The 25517-nt window shown below is 50.1% G+C and overlaps 1 protein-coding gene across 1 annotated transcript; it reads right to left on the bottom strand.

Annotated features, from left to right (window-relative positions):
* Positions 1-22418: 22418 nt before the first annotated feature.
* GJA5 (gap junction protein alpha 5) lies at positions 22419-23498 on the bottom strand. The gene has a single exon (XM_054712078.1). It carries the CDS (start codon positions 23496-23498, stop codon positions 22419-22421), a length of 1080 nt encoding a protein of 359 aa, XP_054568053.1.
* Positions 23499-25517: the final 2019 nt, after the last annotated feature.

The following is a 25517-nucleotide window of genomic DNA, read 5'->3' as shown; positions in this document are numbered from 1 at the left end:
TGGGGTGACCGGGCCTGCAGGAAAGGGCAGTTGGGGGGGGGGGACCCAGGCCTGCAGGGAGAGAAGTTGGGGGGGACCAGGCATGCAGGGCAGGGCAGTTAGGGGTGACCAGGCCTACAGGGGAGGACAGTTAGGGGCAAACAGGCTGGCAGGGGAGCAGTTAGGCATCAATCAGGCTGGCAGGGGAGTGTTTAGGGGAATGATCAGGCTGACAGGCAGAAGCAGTTAGGGGCAATCAGGAAGGCAGGCAGGTGAGCAGTTGGGAGCCAACAGTCCTGGATTGTGAGAAGGATGTCCGACTGCCTGTTTAAATGGGCAGTCGGACATCCCTCGAGGGGACCCAGATTGGAGAAGGTGCAGGCTGGGCTGAGGGACACCTCCCCCTCACCCCCGTGCATGAATTTCATGCACTGGACCTCTAGTATTTAAATAAAAACAAACAAACATAAAACAATGTGGTTCAGGAACATAGCCTGTCTATAGGCTGCAGACAGTCCTGATTTATACTTATCCATCATTCTTAATCTCTTAGGGTGTGTCTTTCAGTCTCTGGTCCAGGGCCCAACATACAGACATGCTGAATAAAGTCTCTCAGATCACTGCTGTTTTTCTTAAGTCACCATTCTCCTCATTGCTAAGTGCCTGTGTCCCCCCAAATTCTTCACAGACTAAGTAGCATGTCAGCCTCAGATGATAGATCCAGAGTGAGACCCGGGGACAAAGAGCTCCTAGTGTTTTGATCTTGACCCCATGCCTTTCCCCGAATCACCTGCCTGGCTCCACCGTTAGACACAGCATTGGGCAGGGAGGGTGCGGGGTTCTTGGCCTTCTCGGTGCCACTTCTTATCAAGAGCTGACCTCACCTACCACAGCACAAGGGCTAGGAAGTGGGTGGGTCAGGAAGGTTCAGAGTGTTCGTCCTGGGCCCAGGGTGGCTGTTGGTAGTTTTTAAATGCCTATAGAGCTATTATTCCACCCAAATCCTATAAACTCTGCTAGTCCATACAAGAAATGCAAGTATTTACTTTGTTAACTCTGTTTTTGCTTTCTAAGAGCGCACAACATAACAAGAGAAACAGACATATGTAAATAAGGCTGATACTAGGCAGACAGATAAGAGCTAGTCTAAATACACTACATACACAAACGCAGTGTCTTGAGAACAGAGAGGCTATTTCAGAGTGGAGAAAGGACCTTAAAGGGTTTTCAAGGGACATGAAATCAGAACTGGTCCTTAGAGAATCACAGATCTTCAATAGAAGACTCAGAGCAGTAGGGGGGGAGGGGGGGGCGGCCTGAAGCAGGGACAGAGTGTAGGTGGAAGGTGAGGGTGAGTCAACCAGAAAGATGGGGAGAGTGTGGGGAAGCATAGAAGGGCAGGTGCAGGGGGGTGTAGTGAGGAGAGAGCTGGGAAGAGAGGCTGTAATATGACTGTGGAGGACTTTGAGTGCCAGACTTTAGCGTTGAACTCTATTCAGTGAGGATCCACGGAAGGCGCTGACGGAGGGAGCGCCATGGGATTCCAGGCTGTGTTTCAGGAAGATCACCAGGTGAGGATGGACTCATGCTGGTGATGGAGGGTGGGCACCAGGAGGAAGGTTGATCCGAAGCCTAGGCATGATGTCTGGGCACCTGAACTTAGACAGGGCAGAGCTGATGGAATGGAAGGACTTGAGAGACAGTGTGTGAAGGGCTCATTAAAGGTTTTAATAGTCCAGACGTGAGCCTCGTTAGGGCTGATTTTATGTGAGCCCAGCCGCTATTCTCCTGCAGCTCTTTCCTGAGGTATTCCTCTGCCCAGAAGGTTATAGTGGTTCCCTCTTGCCTATTGGGTCAAATCCAGGCTTCCCGTGCCAGCCTTCAAAGTTGTCCATTAACTGGATCCTTCAGGATACCCTTCCTCTCCGCTGTCCTCTGCACAGGCTAACACTGTAAACACTGCAGTTCTCTTTGGGCCAGGACAGTCTGCTCATTGTCGCGGGCCCTGTCTTGGTTCCTGGCTCTGCAGTCCCCTCTCCTCCTAGCTGAGGCCTCCTGACACCCCTTGTCAGACAGGGCTGACAGCTCAGTGTGGCCCAGCTCCTGTGGGGAAATACTGACATGAGGTCCGAGGACCTGCCCATGTACAATTTAGTTCCAGGTCTGGATCTGTTCAGTGTGTCCCTTCCTGTGGGGAATCTCTGGGCCCGCACTGCTCTTCCCAGAGCTGTGATGGGACGGATGGTTGCAGCTCCTCCAAGCCCCCAGGAGGGAGCGACAGAGATGGAGCAGAGTGGGTGGGCTTAGCCTCTCCCTGCCCCCCCATTCAGCCAGCCTGCTCAGCTTGGCCTGTTCTACCTACGGGCTCAGAGGAGATTGTAACTGAAGAGGTTCATATGACAAAGGGGCTTTAAACACATTGACCTAGACCCGCCCCACTTCCTTCTGATGTAAAAATGGAGCGCAGGCTTGGAAGGATTTGCTCTTTCTATTTGCTTCCTGGCCTGGCGCCTGCAGGGACACAGGCGCGGGGTCTTCAGCACGAGGGAGTGTAAGACTTGTCCCTTGGAATTTCCACTCGGTCTGTGTCCGGGGGCAGCAGTTGTTCAGTCCGACTTATTTTGAGAGACTCTGTAATCCTTGAGTCAGAAGGTGGTGCCTTTGTGAGTCTATATTGGGCAAGAGGTGGTGAAGCACAGAGGGGGAGCCATGTTGGGCTGTGGTATGTGGTGGCGTTAGGGGTGGGGGGTGGGGTGGAAGCCTTGGAAAGCCTTCTTTTGGGGGGCGTGGGACAAGAAAGTCAATGTCATTGCTGTCACCAAGTGCCCAGGCTCCCCTTGCAAAGGCCCGATGAGGGACTCGTTTTCAGAAGTCAAACTCCACTTCCCCAGAGCACCCACTCCCTACAGACAATGTCTGCTTTGGGTTTATTTTCAGCCAATGTTAGCTGCCACCCATCCCTGCTCCACCCTCTACAAAGTGCTTAAAACGCTGTGGATGAGTTGGGACTAGGCATCAGCCCCAGAGTTTATTTTATCAAAAGGAAACACCTAGAACTGGGTATTCCCTTCCCTCCCACGACGCTGAGGTAAGACTGCCGGTTCCTTGCCTGGCCAAAGGAAGTGTGGCTGCTTGTGTGGAGGGTGGTGGAGACTGCCCAAGCCCCCCTCCATACTCAGCCCCAGTGGTGGGGCTGCCCCAACTCGACTGTACCTACTGGGCAAGCTCTGCTTTACCTCATTTCCCCCCATTGTGTGTTCTCTGTTCTCCCAAGTTCCCGGCACACACCACATTCATTCATTCAGGCCCACCAGGCAGGTTTCCAAACCGCCCATCAAAAAGGTGCTACAGAATTACTGGACTGTAAAACATCACTGAATATAATGAAATGAAAGAAAATGTGTTTACCAGAACATCTCTCCAGGTGAGCACTACATTTATTTTCACTAAATAAATATTTAGTTGCGCCTATTCCGTTCTTTCTATCAATAGATATTCTTTAGCACCTTCTGTTATGTGCCACACACTGGGATACAGTGATGAGCATGACAAAGTCTCCACCATGGTGGAATTTACATCCTAAAAGGGAGGCAAATATATACAGGGATCTTTGATTCAGTTCCTCACAGGCAGACACGGAGATGATTTGGGCTTAGTGATGTGTTAATGAAGTGGAAATTAAAGGTGATAGGGATGGTAAAGAGATATGGGACCTTGCAGAACTGGAAAAGTCAAGTCTTCTGGGCCTCAATGAGAGTGAAGGTGCAAAATATATTTGTGCAACAAAGGTTCATTAAGATTTCATAGTTACATAGAGACTCAGTCTGTGAAAACTATCAACTTCAAGTTACTACCTCGGCACTCAAGCCTGTCACTGCAGACACCTCGATAGCCTCCAATGAGCTGAGAGAGGCGAGAGGATGAGGATGCAGAGAGATAAGACGATATGGAGACATGTCTAGGAAAGACTTGGGTACAGCTGCTGCCACATGAAATTGACTGGAAGCCAATAGATTAAAAGTCTAATTTATTTATTTTATTTATTTTTTTGAGAGAGAATTGTGTTGTCAGTGAGATCATGATCTTGGCCTAAAAACAAAACTAAAAATATCAAAAACAAAAATATCTACTTTATAATATAAAACCTCTCTCAGGCTCCCACATGTGCACTGGCTGGATGCAGGCTGGGCATGCTGTGGAGTTCCAAGGATGGCCAGCTCAGCAATGCTCACTGCAGAGGAGACCAAGGAGGAAGATGGGCATGGATGAAACTTGCAAAGGTGGAGGCAGGTGCCGGGGAGAATAATGGACGAGGAAATTCCTCCAGAGATCAGGATTAAGGTCTAATCAAGAGATTTCACCCTCACAGTGGAGTAGACAGCATTTAGTGTGTCTATGCAGCAAGATTTTATCATTGCTTTAGACAAGTGATTGCTCTGTAGTTCCCATTCCTCTCTTTTCTGAAAGGAAATGTTATTGTGGCTGCCCTTTTTCTGCCTCCGAAATGTCTTTTTAGTGCTGGTTAGAGGAGAAAAAATACTTCTGCTTGAGTTCATAGGTCTCTGAACCACAAGGAAGTACATCCAAACTTGAAAGAGAGAACTGTACATCACCCAGAGATCCTGGACTTTGCACTAGATCTAGTGAGTGAGTGATATGTGTGTGTGTGTGTGTGTGTGTGTGTGTGTGTGTGTGTGTAAATATGGAAGAGAGGTGTGCACTGATTTTTGATGACCAGTCTACCTGTGTGGCAGGCTAATAACATTATACCTAGATCACTAGCTGTCCACACAATATTCATATGGTATGAAATTGACACTAGAGTAGACTACCACCCCAACATCCCTTCCGTCCACTTAACTACTATCACTGGTGGAATATGAGTAGAAGTGGTGTGTGCCTCTTCAAGTCTAGGACTTTAAAAAAAATGTTTTTATTGATTTTTGAGAGAGAGAGGAATGGAGAGGGAAGGAGGGAGAGAGAGAAACATCAATGTGAGAGAGAAACATCCATTGGTCGCCTTCCATACACATCCCAACTGGGGATTGAACCTGCAACTTGGGCATGTACCCTGATCAGGAATACAACCAACAACCCTTCAGTGCATGGGATGATGCCCAACCAACTGAGCCACATTGGCCAGGGCAAAGCTGGCACTTCTAAGAAGCTGATTGGCAATGTCCACGTTTTCTTTTCCTAACTGCCATCTGAATGTTAACTCTGTTTCTAGAAAATGGAGGAGCCACAAGAACACCCCTAAACATTACGTAAAGGACTATTGCATTCCCCAACACAAAACATGCACGTTGGAAAATTACATAATCCTACCTAATAATGGACAAATATGCAAATTGACCGTACCTTCGCTATGCCCGCGATTGGCCAGGAGGCACGGGGGGGCGGGACTTGGGGTGGCCTGGGTGGCCGGCGGGATGCTGAGCTCGCGTCGCTGGCAGCGTCTCGAGCTCAGTGTCTGCGCCATGGCTGTGCTGCGGCACAGAAGGGGCCTCTGGGGCAGCGAGCTCACGTCCCACCACGGACCATCAAAAGCGGGGGAGCTGGGTGCCTGTCCGCTCAGGCACCAGGCCTTTCAGAAGCCTCCAGCGGGGCAGAGGCTTCTGAAAGGCCTGGTGGCACCACCGGACAGGCACCCAGCTCCCCGGCGATCGAAAGCAAAAGTGTGGGAGCTGGGTGCCTGTCCACTCAAGCACCAGGCCTTTCAGAAGCCTCCACTGCGCTGGAGGCTTCTGAAAGGCCTGGTGCACCAGCGATCAAAAGCAAAAGCGTAGGAGCTGGGTGCCTGTCCACTCAGGCACCCAGCTCCCCCGCTACACGTGCATGATTCAATCATGCACTGGGCCTCTAGTCAATAAATAAATATCTATTGTATTAAACCACCATTATTTTTGTTATAGAAACTAGCATGGCCATAGTGCTAGAAACTTCCTGTAGTATCCATGGCAGTGAATCAGACATTCATGAAGCCCATAGGCGCTGCTCCTGACAGAAGCATTCATGGTGGCTAGAGACAGCAGATGCAGAGCTCGGTAATAGCTATTCCGCTGAGAACCAAATGCTGCCTCCTCCGTGATGAAGGGCTCTAATGCAGTCAGTCTTCCCGGCAGGTGATGGACTGGTACCTCTAGACCAGTGGTTCTCAACCTTTCTAAGGCTGCGACCCTTTAATACAGTTCCTCATGTTGTGGTGACCCCCAACCATAAGATTATTTCCGTTGCCACTTCATAACTGTAATTTTGCTACTGTTATGAGTGGTAATGTAAATATCTGTGTTTTCCGATGGTCTTAGGCTCTACAGCAGCGGTTCTCAACCCACAGGTTGAGAACTGCTAGCAGGGTCGCCTAAGACCATCGGAAAACACAGATAATTTACATTACGATTCATTAACAGTAGCAAAATTACAGTTATGAAGTGGCAACGAAAATAATCTTATGGTTGGGGGTCACCACAACATGAGGAACTGTATTAAAGGGTCGTGGCCTTAGAAAGGTTGAGAACCACTGCTCTAGACCATGGTACATGTTGAGGGTTCGAAGTTAGTTGCTGCTTCTGGGGAACTGGATATTCAGCAGTGATAGTGGCCAGGCCAGCCTCAGTGAAGGAAAGTACATGTCGTAGCCTACCTGTAATCTTAGCCCTTCCCACCGTGGGATCTTCATAACCTCGTTGATCAAATACAAGGTAACTGGGAAAGAGGCTGACTAACATTCGTAGGGCAAGATATCTTATGGACTGTTTTTTAAATTTTTATTTATCTTTATTGTTGAGAGTATTACAGATGTTCCCCATTTCCCCCCACCCTTTGCTTCCCTCCACCCAGTCCCACCCCACCCCAGGCCTCCACTACACTATTGTCTGTGTCCACATGCACATAAGTCCTTTGATTAATCTCTTCCTGTGCCCTATCCCCCCTTCCTCTAAGATCTGTCAGTCTGTGCCATGCTTCCATGCCTCTGGACCTCTTGTGTTTGTCAGTTTATTTTGTTCATTAGATTTCACACATGAGTGAGATCACGTGACACTTGTCCTTCATTTTGTTAATGTGATGTATCACATTTATTGATTTGTGAATATTGTACCAGCCATGCATCTCTGTAATAAATCCCAATTGGTCATGGTGTATGATCTTTTGAATGTATTGCTTGATCCTACTTGCTAATATTTTGCTGAGGATTTTAGCATCTGTGTTCATCAGGGATGTTGGCCTGTAATTCTCTTTCTTTGCAGTGGTTTTGGAATTGGGATAATGCTGGCCTCATGCAAAGAGCTTGGAAGTGATGCTTCCTCAGCTGGACCTCAGTTGGTAATGCCAGGTGACTGTTCCCTAATTTAGTTTTATTTCTAGCCTGACCCTCGCTTTCCTCCAACAGGCTCAAAGACTTCATAATCTTTTCTTTAATAGTGAATTCCTATTTTTTCCAAAAGGGAACCTGTGAAACCTTCCGCAAAGAAGTCGCCACTGCGTCCCGCTTCGAGACGGGTCAGGGTGGCAGCGTGGGAGGGGACGTCTCTCTTATAGATTGTTTGAGAGCTTCCTGCCCTGTGGGTACCTTTGGGAGAACATTCCCCGGGAACAAATGTATTTTCACATCCTGGACCCATTATGATTGATTGATCCACTCATATACCTCTTTCCCAAAACATCTTGTCACAAATCCCTCTATCTTATTCCTTCCCAGTCCCTGAATATTTTTCCAAAGCATTAGTTATTGTCCATGAATTGGTTCAGAGCCAGATCTCAGGTCATTTCTCCTTCTAGATAAAGCACATCATGACAAGTACTCCTCAAAGGTCTGTACAACAGGAGGATATCCCTCCTCTACATTCTTTTGAACCACCCCTTAAGTAGAGCTGTAACACTACGGCAGTCCACTCATGGCTGGTGTCAGCATATTGTGCAGATCCACCTGAAAGTCAGGTTCTTTTGGGTTGGGACTGGCAGTGGGAGATGCTGCAATTGAAAGGGGCTCCCTGATTTCACAGGAGATGATGGGATCCTGAAATGGAAGAGGCAAAGTAGCAGCACTTAACCATCAAAGGCAGGAAAGGCATGATTATCACAAAGCGAATCAAGGACAGCGTGGTAATCAGGACGTTTGATCCAAAGGGATCATTGTAGGTGGTAAGCTGGTGACGGGTCCTGAGAACAACATAGAGGAGCAGTCCAATAAAGTCCTTCTTGACCTGTATAACCAAAGAAACTCTAGGTCTGGGAAATATACGCTTAACTTGAACCACTACAGTAGAGAATCTAGACCAGGAACCATTCAAAGCCCCAGAGCTCTTTGAATGAAAGAAAGGCTGAAACCTTAAGAAAAAGAATTCCTGACATATTGTCACAAGTATATCTTCTTTCTAGCCTTTCCCAGTGAGTTTTCCTCCAGCTATTTCCCCCGGGAACTGTGCCCTGGGGGAAGGGAAGTACCCACCACACCTGTGTAGACAGCATTGAACACTGGCTCTGCGGAGCCAGAACCCCACTCTACCACACCGTTGAGCAGGGTGCCATGATTTAGCAGCAGTCGTCAACCTTTCGGACCTCACGGACCACCGGTGGTCCGTGGACCATCGGTTGGTGACCACTGATTTAGAGACTTCTTTTAAAATCAAGGTATCAAGGTTGGTGCCTTTACCTCAGGCTTCCTGCCTAACCAGTCAGGAGGAAATACACGGAATTGGGCTAAGTGCATGTCACAGTAGTCCCAGGAGGTCCACAAACACATCTTTTGGTGTCTTCCCTTGATCCTGAGTGAATATTGGGAACAGTGATACTAAAAAACAAACAATCCTCATGTTTTCCCGACCTATAAGGGAGGGTTATCATGGTAGAGAGAGAGGAATTCTTGGAGTTGCTCTACTAAATGGTGGACCAAAGCAATGCCGCGCTTATGGTGAAGTCACAGAGATGAGATCCACCATCAAGGCCTTGAAAGAGGCAAAGAGAAGGATCGCCATTATATTCCCATTTACTTGCTTGACTCGTGTAGACGACACAGATCTTGGAGAGCGGTAGAAGACCACCATAAACGGAATCAGGTGAAGACTGCATCTGAAGATTCTGTTCCAAACATGGTATTTTTAACAGAGTAAATCAACACATACCCTGGCACCTAGTGTGCAACTGTTCAACTAAGAGTGATTTTATTTCTATAATAAGAAGAAAAGAGCACCATAATAAAAAAAAGTTTTCTCCTTCTTGCTGCAGAATTACATCAGTTCTCCAGAGCCATGCCATTCTTTTTTCTCCAAAAGGTATGAATTGATTAATATTCTAGTAGAGAGGGTATCTTTGAGCCCTCATTGGGAAAAGTTAGGAGGTAATTGAGTGAGGTTCCACATGAAAATTATGCTCCAACAATCCTAGATCCCTAAATCTTTGTATTCTTTCCTCTACAGTAGACCAAAGAATTCCTGTTATTGCTGATGAGAAGTCTGCTGTAGTTCTTTTGAGGTTAATATCTCTTTCATAACTTTTAGAAATTTTTATTATTATTATATATATATTATATATTTACTTTTTAAATGTTTTGATTGATTTCAGAGAGAGGGAGAAATAGAAACATCAATGATGAGAGAGAATCATTGACCAACTGCCTCCTTCATGCCCCCTACTGGGGACTGAGCCCACAACCCAGACATGTACCCTGACCTAGAATCAAACCATGACCTCCTGATTCATGGGTTGACACTCAACCACTAAGCCACACGGGCCGAACTATTTTTATGTTTTGCAGCTTTTTATTATGTGGAGTTTGGAGATTTATCATATTTAACACTAGTTTTATAAAGCTAAATACTCATTTCTTTCTTCAGTTCTACAAATATCTGCACTGTTTTATCTTCAATTGTTGTGTGGGTTTTTCATTTCTTTTATTTTTTTCTTAAACTCTTATTAGACTACCAGAGGCCCAGTGCATGAAAAGTCATGCACTGAAGCAAGGTCCCTCAGCCTGGCCTGCCCCCTCTCACAGTCCAGGAGCCCTCAGGGGCGGGAGGCGACCCGGAGATCAGGGGAAGACAATGCCTCCATCACACCTCTGCTGCTGCCACTGCTGGCAGCGCAAGCCTCAGCTGGTCCTGGTTACCTGAGCCTCAGGTGGCCCTGGGTGGCTGGGCAGCTGACATCGAGGCTTGCCTGTGCCTCAGGCCAGTCCTGGGCGGCTGGGCAGCTGCCATCCGAGACTTGCCTGTGCCTCAGGCTGGCCCTGGGCAGCTGGGGGGCTGAGGGGGGGTCCAGCCACACTGTGTGCCTGCCACTGCCCCGGCTGGGCTGAAAGGACTGGGGGACTCCAGCGGGCTGAGGGGACTGAGCACCACCATCTTGTGGCTATGGGAGCCGCCATCTTTGTGATGGTGTGATGGTCAATTTGCATATTCCCTTTATTAGATAGGATATTGGAGCACTTCATGTCTTTTAATTTCCTTTCAGGTTTTCTATCTTTTAATTCATTGTGCTGACATTCTAAGAGGTTTCATCTACTTCTCAATTCACTAATTCTCTCTTCAGCTCTGTCCAATCTATAATTTGGACCATTTTTTAAATTTAATGCTATATTTTTAAAGATGCATGTGTGTGTGTGTGTGTGTGTGTGTGTGTATTTGTGTGTGTGTGTGTATGGTTGTATTTCCATGTTTCTTGCTTCCTAAGTCCTGTTTTTCTTTTGTGGGTGTTACTCCATCTTTTATTCCTTTGAGGATTTTAAACATGCATATTTTAAAGTCTTTTTCAGATTACTCTGTTATTTCTATTTCTCAGATGTGATTCTTCTAATTTGTTAGATGTGATAACTATATCATGGTGCTGGCTTTCCTCAAATTCTTTACTAAGAATTATGAGTTTGTCTTCTATGGCATTTTTAATAGCATTATTGATATATAAATAATCTACCATATAATTCACCCATTTAAAACATATAATACAATGACTTTTGGAGCAACCACCTGGTTGTGTATCCATCACCACAACTGATTTTTTTCATTACCAATTTCATGACATTTCGTCTCCCATTCACTCCTGGACCATGGTGTCCTCCCTGTGGCGCAGTTTGGCAATTTCAATGCACAGCACCAATGCAGATCTTTTATTTGAGACGTGGCTCAAGACCCATGCTCTGAGGAAATAGAATACTACTGAGCCCTGAACTCATCATAGAGGTTTATGACTGAGTATTATGAAGGTGGCTTTTCCTTCTTAGTTACTGGTAGGCACCTTGATTTTGCATGTAATTCCAGGAAGTCGGCTATTCCAGCTTTCTGTTTCAGGTGTGAGCTTCCTCAGAGATTCTGGTCCAAGCCCCTTGTCAATAATGGAGCTCCCAACAGAAGCACTGGCCTCTAGCCGTGCGTGGGCATTGACACTGCGGCCTGGATGAAGTTTAAGTATTTCCTCCAGCCCTGGATCACAAGCCTCCAACCCTTGCCTGTGACTATGGGTTCTCTCTGTATATTTCCTTTTCTCCTTTTTTCGGGTGGGGTAACAGCTTTGTTTCTGGCCCACAGAGACTTCTTTTTCCAGTGTTTTATGTATGAACACAATGTTAAATGTTCTGTTTATCACCGCTGGTGTGGAATGAGGTTCAGCCTGTGTTCAATGCACGTCATCATCACACAATCGGCAAATGCCTGTTCAAACTGCCTTCCACAATCCCCTTCGATGCTCAGAGTGCCCTCCTGTCCTTGAACCCCCAGGATGCTCCCACTGGGGTGCCCCCACACACACATCCTTTGGACCATCATCTCTACAGAACAGGCTCTCTGGGAGCAGAATGTGTTCTAGTTTTTGATGCAAGACCCCCCATAGACCTGAAGGACCAATCATGTCTCTCCAATGCACTTGCAGGCCGGAACTATTCCTGTCCTTTCACCAGCTCCTCAGCATAAGAAGGTGTGAGCAGGGGAGATGGGTGGATCTCATAGAACTCTGCTCTCTACCTGAATCCACAACTGCCTCCCTGTCTGCCTGCTACGGAAGGAACATCAAAGCCAGACCACAGTGTGACAGAGCACCAAGCCAGAGAAAACACATGCAGTTGTAACTGGTCTCTCACTAACTAGCTCTCAGACGAGTGAAAATCACTTTGTTGTCTCAGCTTCTAAACTGGGGAAAATGGTAACAGCCGTTCGTTATGGCAGATTGGCTTCCTTTTCATTCGTGCAGTACGTATTTCAGAGACAGCCTGGCCTGTGGAGAGATCTGGGTTTTGGTCCCAAGTCTGCCACTAGCTCTAACTCACTGAGTGACTTCAGGCAACTCATATAAGATGGCAACTCTAGGAAGAAAGGTTTCAACTAAAAGAAGGTTAAGAAGTTTCTAACAGAGCTATCTGCAGATAGGTTGGGCTGTTTTGGGAAACGGCATAATAATAGTTAACATTTACTAAGTATTGGCTTGATACTAAATATTGTTTGCTCAATTCCTCTTCACAGCACTCCTATGTGTTAGATCCTGTTATACCAGTGGTCGGCAAACTGCGGCTCGCGAGCCACATGCGGCTCTTTGGCCTCTTGAGTTTTTAGCAAAGGCCAGCTTAGGAGTACCCTAATTAAGATAATAACAATGTACCTACCTATATAGTTTAAGTTTAGAAAATTTGGCTCTCAAAAGAAATTTCAGTCATTGTACTGTTGATATTTGGCTCTGTTGACTAATGAGTTTGCCGACCACTGTGTTATACCATTTCACAGACGAGAAACAGGAGCTCACAGAGGTTATGTTAGGAGAAAGCTGGGCTCAGAGCCCCAGCCTGTGGAACCCGGATTGACTGCACCCAACCACTTTGCCCCCCGGAAGAAGCCGGGTGGCCACTGGCGGGCAGGGGTAGGGGGGGGCGGGGGGAGGTCATGGCAACACTTTGGAGGTCGGGCTGGACGAGTGCTCAGCACTGAGAACCCCTGATTCTCCGAGCTCAGTTTCCTGGAAAATATGAGTTACATTTAATGGCTGAGATCCTGTGATTCATGTGCTAGGGATGGAGAGTGACAGAAAAGGAATGTCCGATGTGCTCCGTGATGTGCCAGGGTCCAGCTGGGAAGACAATTCCATGTGTGTGAATCCAGCTGCCCTTGGCCCAGTGCTGTGCTGGGTGGAGGGAAGGTCTCGGAGGGAATGAGCAGAGGGCCTGGGGTGGCAGCGTCTAAGTGGGTGCCAGGAAAAGGAAACAGAAAGGGCGCGCGTTTGAGAAGCCAGAGGTGTCTCTCCTTCAGGGCTGAGCTGCCCACGGAGCGGCTCTACCCCCGCCCTGACAGCTCCCTGCCCGGCCGTCAGAAACGCCTCCACTGCCTCCGTCAGCTCAAGTGCCCTTCCGGTCCTTCCCTCCACACCTCCACACACGCCTCCTCTGCCCGGGCCCACACAGCAGGCCCCGAACGGCCATCAGCCCGCTCCTCCCACTCCCAGAGAGCCCTTTGGGCCGTGAATGTTAAAGCAGGGGAGGGCTGCCGCACATGTTAACATAGGGTCCAACATGTGTATGCATGCGTGTGCATGTGTGTGTGTGTGTGTGTGTGTGTACTAATTATTTATTTTCCCCAAATCCTGAAACTATTTTAGGGATGGGGAAGAAGAGAGACACGGTAGGGGCAGTGAAGCCCTTGGGTAACTGGGGGGAGGGGGAATCATTTCTTTCCGCACGTTAGCTTCCTTTCCCACCGAAAATGTGAACAGAACTGGAGGCAGGGGGTGCTGTTTAGGCAGAACTGCTTGGGGGCGGGGAGCCCTCCGGATAAACCACTGTGTCATCACACAGGGCCTGTTGGAGCCTGGTCACACGCACGCTCAGTGGAAGTTTCCATCGGCGCCGTTGCCCCACGCACCAGCCATCCAAGGAGAGGAAGGAAATGCCCTCTGGAAACTAGTTTGTAGATAAAGTGAGGCAGCAGGAGCCAACGCGGAATCCAGAGAAATAAAAGAGAACAGCTTCAGTGCAACTTGGCCGATATTTTCCGGCATTTTCTGTGAGGTGCGGGGTCTTGGAGGTAAAGATCTAAATGCTGTGAGGTGCGGGGTGTTGGAGGTAAAGATCTATCCAGGCGGACACACGAGAAACACTGGGAATCCCCATCAACGCTGAACAGAAACTACCAAATGTCAGGATTTCTGACCTGCACACCCATCCTTGTTCCAGGAGTGCAGGATCGCTGCTAGCCTCGGTTCTCCAGGCCGGGTCTGAACGCTGTACAATTCAGAGCAGAGTGAGGACGGCTAGATGTCCAATAGGAATCAGTGGCTCAGCCTGGATTCTTCTGGAAGCAGAGCCGAGGCAGAGGCTGGTGTGCTAATATTTACTTAGGGTGTCCGTTTCAGAGGCAAGAGTGGGGACCAGGGGAGAGAGGCAGGGAAGGGGGCGGAGCTCAGATCTCGGAGGAGAGGAGGATGATGAGTTATAGGAAGGTGTTATCCATCTAGCCCTGCCAGCTGAGACTGCAAAGGGCTGCCCCCTGGAGTAGCCCTATAACCAGGTCTTGATTCCCCAGGGTAGTGGGGTCGGGTGGAGGAAGGGCCTCGGTCTCCCACTGGCCAGAGCTTGGCCCTGTGTTACACTGACTATGCCACGCCTCTAGGTGCTAAGCAGAGTCCCACCCCTGAGTCAGTAGGGAAACCCTGAGGGGGTCAGATGCACCCACAGGCAGCTGGCGCAGAGGCAGGTGAGGCTGAGGGCACCCGAAGTGATGCACAAAGGGTGCCTGAGACACCGAGCACCCTCTCCTGCGTAAGAATCGCTGTCTTACCGCAGACTTCTCCTCTGAATCCCCATGTCCTGGCCCTGCGGGAGGCCCAGAGCAGGCCGCACAATTCATTTGTTAAATAAATGAGTGAAATCAATTCTGTTGAATCAATGAGTAAATGGCCACAGAGGCCTGAGCTCCTTAGTCGTTCCTTCTCTTGCCAAGTCCCCACCGCACACCTAACCAGTCGATCACCAAGTCCCCACGGTGGAGGCTCCGTCCGTGTTCGCTCACTTCATCCCTGTTCAGAAGGGTGCCTCGGGGATGACCGTGGCCTCCCACCCTCCAGGGTCTCCCCTCGCCATTGACCATTAGTCAACCTCCAGTGCAGCGCCGGTCACCCCACTCCCCAGACGCCCAAAGAAACGCAAGAGCTCCTCGCTGCCCACAGCGGGGAAGGCACACTTTCAAGACTCCTCTGCATATGCGGTTCCCGCCTCTCGGCCTCCCTCCCCAGCAGGGCTCCCCTCCAGGGTCCTGCCAGCTCCTGGGACGCCCCATGGGGCTCTGCTGCTGGTTTCTGCTGGAATGCGTGCTGTTTCCTCTCACTAGAAAGCCTCCTCCGCTCTCCATCATAAATGTTATCACCTTTCCCAGCCCAGTGCAGGTGCTCCCTAAGCTGTGCGTCCTCCTGGGCTTGCCCCTCCCTGGGCCCTTCCTCTGAGAAGCCTCAGGGCTGTTTCTCTCGCGCACACTGAGCTTTCCCGGGGGATCTGGCATCGTTCTCCTCTCCCCTCTGAGCACCTGAGGGAGGCTCCTCTCTCACTGACACCCTCCCTCACCCCCCAGGGCCTGGCCCCCCCACACTCACCACCTGAGGGTGTGCAAGAGCTCATGGGTGCGGGTCTGCTTCCCACACTCGCTCCAAAGCCCGGCCGTTTCCGGAGGCACAGCTGGCAGCCGTCTGCGGTCACACAGTCAGGCCCCGGCATGGGTGCCCCTCGCTAACCTTATTCCATTTAAGGGTGGCAGTCCGAGCCCCAGCAAAGAAGAATGTTCCCAGGCAGGAGTGCAGTGGAAGTGGGGAGAGGCGGCTCCTGGCAGCACCCCAGGGCAACATCAAATGTAGCCCAAAGGTTGAAATCAAATATACACGGAGTGGCCAGATGATGATGATCTCTGAACGCATAATAATCTGGCCACTCAGTGTATATCCTATAGAATAAAAGGCTAATATGCAAATTGTCCCCTCGACCAGGAGTTTGACCAGCAGGCAGGCCGGCCAACTGCCCATGTCCCCTCCCCCTGGCCAGGCTGGCTGGACCCCACCCATGCACGAATTCATGCACTGGCCTCTAATATATATATATATATATATATATATATATATATATATACTGAGTGGCCAGGTTATTATGCATTCAGAGATCATAATAATCTGGCCACTCAGTGTATATTTTAAATTTTTAATTACAAAAACATAACATTAACCTAGTTTAGAAAATAAGGAGAATTACAGCACCCCCACTGATCCACCCTCTGGCACACCCGCTTTCACCTTCCTTCCTTTCCGGTCTCTGTTCTTACAAGTGCCTGTCTGTTCGCATTGTCATCAGGGTGTCCATACGATTCTGTATCTTGCCTTTTACGACTCTATGGTGAGCACTCAAGGGAAGCCTGCTGTGGACAGCGAGACGGCGTTTGAGTCCCAGTTCCACCGCCTACTAGCTATGCAGGTCACGGAGTCCTGTCTCCTTTTCTGTAAAGTGGGGTCACATGGCCTCAAAGGACTACTATAGGGATGAAACAGTAATTCATAAAATCTGTTAAAAAATGAAATAAAATCTCTTAGAAAAACACCTAGAAAACAGCACTTAACAAATGCAAGCTTGTTTTATAATTATTAACCCAAAATATGTGGGTTTTTAAAAATATATTTTTATTATTGATCTCAGAGAGAAAGGAGAGGGAGAGGGAGAGAGAAACATCAATGATGAGAGAGAATCACTGATCGGCTGCCTCCTACATGCTCTACACTGGGATGGAACCTGCAACCCGGCATGTGCCCTGACTGACCGGAAATCGAACCGTGACCTCCTGGTTCATAGGTCGACGCTCAACCACTGAGCCACACCAGCAGGACTGTGGGAGGGTTTTCATTGACTTTTCCCCAGCCCACACACCCTATACAGGTTGTTCCACTGGTTTCCACATGTGCAATTTTACCCCAAGCATTTGTCAGTTTAACACCCCCCAGGTTATATTTCAGCCCGTTTAGAGAAAAGGCCCAGGAGGACGTGGAACAGCTTCCGCGTGCCCTGATGCCGGCTGCCGGTTGGACAGCAGCTGCTGCCCGAGGGCCTTAGCGCTGACCAGGGGCGGTGCCCAGGCGACGAGCTCTCCTGACCCGGTTCCGGCAGGACCCTGGGTTTCTGTCTGAGGAAGCCCTTGTTGGGAAGACAATGACCCGTCACAGGGCCTTGATCAGAGTGATAGAAAAGCCAGCTGAGCTGAAGGGACAGAGGGGACTTAGGCCTTGTTTCCAAGCCATGACCCCCAGGGTGGTGCTGGCGTTACGTGTGGTGAAGGAGGTGAGTGCCAACTGGGGTCGTTTCAAAGGCTCCACACCAAAACCATCCCCCCACTCAGCATGCTTGAGGGGTGCGGGCGGCTCATGCTGGGTCATTCCTTTGGTTTAAGGCGTTGAAGGCATCTATTACATCACGAATATTGTCAGCAATAACTCACCAGCACCTCAGTGTAATGCTGAGTGGGCCTCCACCTTGTCCTCTGCTTAGGGCTTCATCCTGGGCCCTGCCTAGTGCCCAGCCTCAGGGTGAAGTTCTGCTTCCCTGCGTCAGACTCCCTCCTAGAGCTCCAGCTCCAGACACAGAGGGGCCGTGGCCCTGCCTCCAGCGGAGCCATGTTCCCCACGTGCCTGCCTCCTGTGTCCTGCACAACTTCCGTGGCCCAGCTTTCCTGCTGATGTGGTCCCCCAGTCCTTCTCCCCCCTTCTCTGTGCTCTTGACTTTTTGCTTTTTAAAAAAAACAACAAAACGTCCATTTTAACCATTCTAAAAAAGATTTTTCATTTATTTTTAGAGAGAGAGATAAACATCAATGTGAGAGTGGAACAGGCATTGGCTGCCTCCTGCACACCCCCTACTGGGAATCGAACCCACAACCTTTCAGCACACAGACAGATGCCCAACCATCTGTGAGCCATGCCAGCCAGGACGACCGCTTGCTGGTTCGGCTCCTCTGACCCACGGCCCTCCTGGAACACGCCCTGCGGGCTCTGTCCCCGCCCCTGTGGCCAGTCTCCTGCCTGTCAGCCTGAACTCAGAGAAAGGCCTAGTTTATAGGCCCCGGCATGCTGCAAGGATCTGTACTGAAATAACAGTGACAACACCACGCAGGACTTTTTAGAACCTTAACGTATAACATGTACTATTTTTATTTTATTTTATTTTTTAAATATATTTTATTAATTTTTTACAGAATGGAATGGAGAGGGATAGAGAGTTAGAAACATCGATGAGAGAGAAACGTCGATCAGCTGCCTCCTGCACACCTCCCTACTGGGGATGTGCCCGCAACCGAGGTACATGCCCTTGACCGGAATCGAACCTGGGACCCTTCAGTCCGCAGGCCGACGCTCTATCCACTGAGCCAAACCGTTAGGGCTAACATGTACTATTTTTAAACAACACCTTTTATATGCTCCTTTTGCTTCTTTGAGTAAAACAATTTCTCTCTCCCTTAAGGCTTTTGCTGAAAGAATACGCGTGTTTTGTAACAGTTGGTGCCAAGCAGTGTTGTTCTAGGTGTCATCTAGGTGCTGCTTGAATTCTGTGTCGTTCAAAAATGTTGGACCAGACGGAGGTGGGGGACAGCTGTATCCTGGGGTTTCCTGGGAGGAGTCGGGGTTCTTCTCCTACGCTTCATGCCTGGTTTCTTCTCCCAGGCAGATCTCGGCATCAGTGTTACCTCCGCAGACAGGACTTCCCGCCCACCCCTCTGACAAAGCTCCCTCCCACCTTTGCCAGCCCCCTGTCTGTTTCCTTCTTGGCACTCAGCCACGATGTGTAATGCTGTTTGTTTACTCGGGGCACTGTGACGCCCCCATTACACTGTAAGCTCCAGAAGGCAGGAGCCATACCTGCTTTATAAAATCCTATTCCTACAGCCTAATGCAGTGCCTGGTCCAATGTAGAGCTCAATAAATGCTTGTTGAATGAACGTCTTTCTCTCTTCCAATTGAAATGATAATAAAAAAAATGTATAGACCATCCCCATTTCTGTTGCCCATTAGGTGACCAACAGAAGTAAAACCCCTGATCCTATTCTACTTACATACTATTTGAAAATTCTGCTCAATGTCAAGGGCCAATACGGGGGCCGACGATGGGGGCTTCCAGGATCTACCGAGGACTGGGAAGCGGGCAGCTGACCTCCAGCAGCGCCTTCCCGCCCAGCTGTTCTCCTCGCCTCCACATCCATGAAGGCGGCCTTTCGAGACACCTGCAAGGCGCCTGGTGCCTTCGTGCTTTTGTTTTTCTCTCTGCTCTCCAGATTTGCTTTTAGGAAGAAATCTGAAACTCACCCCTAGGATGATTCTTTATAGAAGTGTTATTAACAGTTTAACCACGTCAACACTTCAGCCATAGGAATATAACACCAGGGTAGACATTCTGGTCTTACCTGGCACTGCAGGAAGGAAGTTAAGGAAAGGAGCCTACAATTTAGTGTGTTCACTATATTATTATCCAGCTTACCATCTTCATTGGTGAACCGTTGGGGGGCGGGGGGAGAAAAGAGGAAATGAGAGTAGAGACATGAGATGAAATCTTACTATAAAACTAGTCCCTTGGCGTGTGCAGTCTGGGTGTGATATAAACTGTTAAGTGTTAACAGCTATGTTTATAAAACCATGAGATGCACTTCTTTTTTTTTTTTTTTCTGGGAGGAAAAAAAGGATCCAGATGCTTTTTCCAGTTGGACTATGAACAACTCTGGGCGGGCGCCTGGCCCTTGGACAGAGGCCACTGCACCCAGAGTCTCAACCCTGTCACACGGGTGCTCTCTGCTCCCTCTGCCGCCCTTTTCAAAAGGCTTTCCTTCCCCTGACTTACAGCCCAGCCAACACTGCTCGTTTTCCCGCCTTTGTTTCTTTCTCTAGGAAATGGCACCCATTTGTCGGGGAAGGGCAGGGTGGTTCCTTACCCTTTTGGAGCAAGAATCGTCCCTCCTCTTTCATAAAGATATGATCCCAATCAGAAAGGCCAGCGAAAAGCTGCCCCGCTATCAAGTAATCTTAAACCTCAGTTTCCATGCCAGTAAAATGGGATCCCAAGGCCTATCCCACAGTCATCCTTGAGGTTTTTACTCCTCTAAAGCCTTAGCTACTCTTTAAGGCCCAGGGAAGGTCTCTCCTCTTCTATGGAGTTTTTCCATCTGGATCATTTTTTGGAGCCGTGTGGTTCTTAGATTAACAATAAATGAATTCCCATTTAATTCTATTCTAATGGTTTCCTCTATGTGAGTTAATTTGACCACCTTAGGCAGATTGTGAGGTCCCCAAAGGGAAGTTCTGGAATCATCTCTTAACATACCAGATTTTCAAATACGACATAGTCAACATAATAACAAAAATCCTAAAGATAACAGTAGCAACCATGCCAACAATTACCATCTAATGCCGGATTATTATTTCCCAGGCACTCTGCTGAATTCTTTATGACGTTTCTCACTTAACCACCCTCTGAGGTAGATATGACTAGGTTCAGTTTACAGCTGGGGAAACCAAGGCTCAGAGATCAAGTCGCTGGACTCCAGCTGTAAGTCAGCAGGTGGGACTTCAACCCTTGCATGTCCGCCTCGAAAGCGTTACTGACTGGCTGATGCGTGGGGCCCACGTCTCGCCTCCCCCACCAAGTCTGCCACCCTTCTCTTGTCGTCACAGCATGGAAGAGACACAAGGAGAGATAAACAGAGAGCCAGACTTTATTAAGACAAACTACACGTAATATTTCCTTTTTCCTTCCTGCAAGGCCCATCATCAAAAACTGATCTCACAGCGTTTCCAATTCAAGAACACACACTTCACAAAACAAAGATTTCAGAGATGGAAGGAGGGAGCGTCTTCTGTGCTTTGTTTTGGAGAGTCTTAAGGCCGGCGCCAGACAATAGGTAAGAGTATATCCCTCCGCCGTCAGCCTTCTTTCCACCCATCAGGGGGGCCAGGAGATGGGCAGGTGGGCTAGAGCCTCAGCCTCCTGTCCCAACCTCTTATGCCCATCCATTTGGGCTGATGACACTGAAGACAGTGAGGCTCAGCCCCTCTGTGAGGCATCTGAGGGGCAGGCAGAAAGACACAAGTTTCTCCAAGGTTTCCTTTCCTTATTTCAGACCTCCTGTTCCCTTCACCCACCCCATCAGCAGGCGCGCACACACGCATTGTTAAAAGTAACCATTCCCCTGTCCATCTCAGAATCCAATTCTGAGCATCCTTTACCTTCATCCAAAATGGCAACCCATTCTGGATGGACTGAAGAGAGAAACCAGGCCAGTCCCTGGGCAAAGAGGGCTTCTCGGAAGTCCCCTCCGGGCAGTTTCATTAGGAGCACCAGGGAGACACAGGAATCTCTGTGCTCTTAAAGGAGAACCCTGCCAAGAGCTGGAGTTTCCCCTCGATGTCTGTGCCCTCAGGGGGAGAAGGATCTGTGGGCTTCCATCGCTGTCATCATACCTCTTTTTGGCACTCTAATTGGCAGTCAGCAAGGGAAATAAATAGGAAGAAAAAAAATCGTTTTCCAGTATTTTCTCTCCTCCTTTAATTTTCATCTTCACAGCAGACTTGCTTTTTTCCCCAAGGGGAATCTGAGAAGCACAATGTTGTTGTTGTTTTAATAAGACCTGGGGAAATTCCACTGGCCTCTGTGGCTGGTGATCTGGTCAGGATCTGAGAGAGGACGCTGGCTTCTTGGGTGTCCTGGTTGGTCAGGCCTTTGGGGGAGCCCTGGGTGAGCAGCCACGGGAGGCCAGGAGGGGATGGTTTCTGTCATCGGGCTGAACTGTAAGGAGCTACAGGACAGGTGGTGACAGGAATTCCAGTGGGTCTGTGCACAGTGGCTCCCGAGGGGAGCTTGCACCCCCTGGCCTGCTTGCGCCCACCCCCTGGCAGAGTAAAGGCGGGACATTGGCCAGGCGTACATACCAAGGCACTTGTAAAGTCGAGGCTGCTGGGCCAGCTCCAAGGACCTCTTTTTGGGTGAGACTGGGTGGAGGCAGCGGCAGCCAAGGGCGGCCCCTGGCAACCTCACCGCCTCCAAGGCTCGGCCCGTGGAAACCACACATTCAAGAGCACAGCTCACGCAAGTTCCTTGGCTCATGCTCTTTCCTGGCTAGGAGCTCTGGGGTCTTCCTTGCAGGAGGAAAGGTACTCAGTTCACAGGAGCCACAGAGACCGGGAGAACCCTCTGGCATGTGGCTGGTATGGAGAGAATTATCCTACCTCTCTGGCTAGGTTCCCTTCCCTTACGCCCCCTGTTCAGCGAGTAACCTGAGAGTGTTCACTGAGGGTCCTGGGTAGAGGATGGGGGAGAGACAGAGGCCTGGCTAGATCTCGGACAGCACTGGCCCAAAAGGAGCAGAGCGGTGATGAGAAAAGACGGGTGGGGTCGGAAGGAACCCCTCTTCCTTCTCTGAGCCTCCTCGGTCCCCACCTGGTCCTAGGCCCCCCACCCCGGAGGGTCACACTGAGAGGTCATCTGACCTGGCCTTGCTGCTGGCCTTGCTGAGCCGGCGCTTGTCCCTCTGGTAGCCCTGGGGGAGGCCGTGCCCCGGGGAGACTCCATTGGGGACCTCGGGCTTCTGGGCGTAGCGGATGTGAATGAACCCCTCCCCGGGCATCTGCTCCTGGCCGCGCACCTGCTCGGCGGCCAGGTTGTCCGTGTTCTGCTGGGAGGCCATCCTGTTGCTGAAGGGGTTGAAGAACTTGCCCCCAGGACCGTTCTCCAGGCACTGGCTGAAGTCGGGGGGCGGCGTGCAGCCCGGGGCCGCGCCCGTGGAGGGGCCGGGCAGCTGGCACTCAGCCCTGCCCTGCCCCGCGCGGGCGAGCCGCGGCCTGAGCTTCTTCCAGCCCAGGTGGTAGAGCTCGGCCAGGCTGAGGAAGAGGGACAGCCCGGCCACGGCCAGCATGAAGACGATGAACACGTTCTTCTCCGTGGGCCGCGACACGTAGCAGTTGACGGGGTGGGGGCAGGGGCTGCGGCGGCAGACGTGCAGCGTGTCCAGGAAGATCCCGTAGAGCAGGTACTGGCCCACGATGAAGGCCACCTCCATGGTGGTGCGGATCAGGATGCTGCACACGTAGGTGTTGAGCAGCGTGCCCTGCAGGACGATCTTGCCGTTGGCCTCCTCCCAGCAGGACAGCTCCGTCTTCTCGGCCGCCGGGTACCCGTAGGGGCCGGCGCCCTGGCCCTCGCTGGCCCCGTGGGCGGCCTCGCGCAGCCGGCGCTTCTCCTGCATGCGCACCGTGTGCATGGCGTGGCCCATGTACACGAGCGACGGCGTGGACACGAAGATGATCTGCAGCACCCAGTAGCGGATGTGCGAGATGGGGAAGGCCTGGTCGTAGCACACGTTCTCGCAGCCCGGCTGCATGGTGTCGCACTGGAAGTCCGCCTGCTCGTCGCCCCAGGAGGACTCGGCGGCCGTGCCCAGCACCAGCATGCGGAAGATGAAGAGCACCGTGAGCCAGACCTTGCCGATCACCGTGGAGTGCTTGTGCACCTCCTCCAGGAACTCCCCCAGGAAGCTCCAGTCGCCCATGGTGGCTCAGCAGAGGGCAGACACCTGCAAATAGGGGGAGAACAGGAGTGGGGTGCTTCCGCCGAAGTCTGGGAGCTCCAGTCCTGCCCTGGGATGCCACTGATTCATACCAGGGCGTGCTCTAAGAAAGTGCAACTAATACGCCAAATTCAGCTAAAAAGCTCTCTTCTTCCCCCTCCCCGCCCCAGCCCCCAACAAAAATGCAAAGAAAGAGATTAGAAGTGGTTATAGTAGCACGACCAGAGCATGGTTTCCGCACTTCAGTGGATCTAGAAATGAACTGAGATGTGTGTTACAATGTGGATGCTGTGCTCTTACCCCCAGAGATTCTACTTCAGTGGGTCTGGAGTGCCCCCCACACGCCTCCCCCCAAATCTGGATTTGTGATAAGCAGACCAGATGATTCTGAGGCAGTCTGGCCAAGAGCCAGACCTGGAGTCTTGCAAATCTGCAAATGTGACTTGGCACAAACTCACCGAGTCTGTTCCTTGCCTGTGAAATGGGGATGGGAACAGCTACACCAGGAGGTTTTGAGGATTAAATGAAAGAGTATGTGTGTGCGCCAAAACCGGTTTGGCTCCGTGGATAGAGCGTCGGCCTGCGGACTGAAGGGTCCCAGGTTCGATTCCGGTCAAGGGCATGTACCTTGGTTGCGGGCACATCCTCGGTAGGGGGTGTGCAGGAGGCAGCTGGTCAGTGTTTCTCTCTCATCGATGTTTCTAGCTTCCTATCCCTCTCCCTTCCTCTCTGTAAAAAATCAATAAAATATATTTAAAAAGAAAGAAAGAAAGAAAGAAAGAAAGAAAGAAAGAAAGAGTATGTGTGTGGGAACCCTGTCAGAGTACCCCGGATGCTCAAGGCCAATTGTAGCGTAGGGGCCCTTTTCAGAGTACTCTGGATGTTCAAGGCCACTCTGAGCATGGGAATCTTAATCAGAACATTCAAGGCTAAATTGCTATATGCAGGTGCAAAAGCAAGGATGCAGCAATCTATGCACTGTGCCAGCGTACCCTTCTGTAGCCCAGATAATGCTGAGGTCACTATTTGGCATAAAGCCTCTTTTGTTTAAGCTTGTTTGTGCTTGTATATAAGTTGCCACTGACCAGCTGGCAGTATGCGGCTGCTACTATATGAGGCTCCTGGACTGGCCCCTATGTCGGAGGCTGTAGCTCTAATTATAGCTCCTGTATAGCTCCTATGTTGGAGGCTACTTTATGGGAAAGATGTATTTATGAATCAGTCAGTGTGCAGCTGCCTGCCTTTATGGGACTCTACTTTGAAGAGCTGTTTTGTCTAAGGGCTCCTTGTAAGCAATGGCTATTTGGCCTGCAATAAAGACTCTTATATATCCACGACTTCTTATACCTTCTCCATCTACCACCCGGCATCTAAGGAGGTCCAGTCCCTGTCAGAGAGGCTTGGACCCAACAGTTGGCATAATCAGGCAGGATCAGGACCTGTGTACCCAACAATGTGATATGTTGAAATACCACAAATGTCCCATGTGTTTGAATGGCTGTTAGGTGGGAAACAAAACTTTTATGTCTCCAGAGGGCAGGACTAGGTGGAGGAGGAAAGAGTGAGTGCCAAATGCGGCCCCCCCGCCTCAGGAAGCATTCTCTAATCATCAGAACCATCCAGCATGGACCAGGTGTATTGGGTCACACCAGGTAGGTATCACAGATGACTGCTCCGGTTCCCCAGCTGCAAGCAGTGGGTCTCCTGCACCTCAGCGCCATTGCAGCTGTGCAGCTTGGCTTGGCGTCCTGCATACACACAGAAGGTACCCACCACAGACCTGCTCACCCTCACATCCAGACTAAATGCCCCAATCCCTTATGTCCCATACAAAACCTTCCCTCGTTAGGCCCCTGCCTGCTTCTCAGCCTCGTTTCCTGCCTGTCCCTTTTAGATCCCTTTATCCAACCATGCCAAGTCTGGAGGATTTCCAGATGTCCTCCTCCAAACCACCTCCTATAGGCCCCCTCCATCCCAGCTGAATCCCATGTACCCTTCAAA

The sequence above is a fragment of the Eptesicus fuscus genome, chromosome 22 (genome assembly GCF_027574615.1).
Source record: "Eptesicus fuscus isolate TK198812 chromosome 22, DD_ASM_mEF_20220401, whole genome shotgun sequence".
Classification (NCBI taxonomy): Eukaryota; Metazoa; Chordata; class Mammalia; order Chiroptera; family Vespertilionidae; genus Eptesicus; species Eptesicus fuscus.
This window is presented reverse-complemented; position numbering and strand designations above follow the sequence as displayed.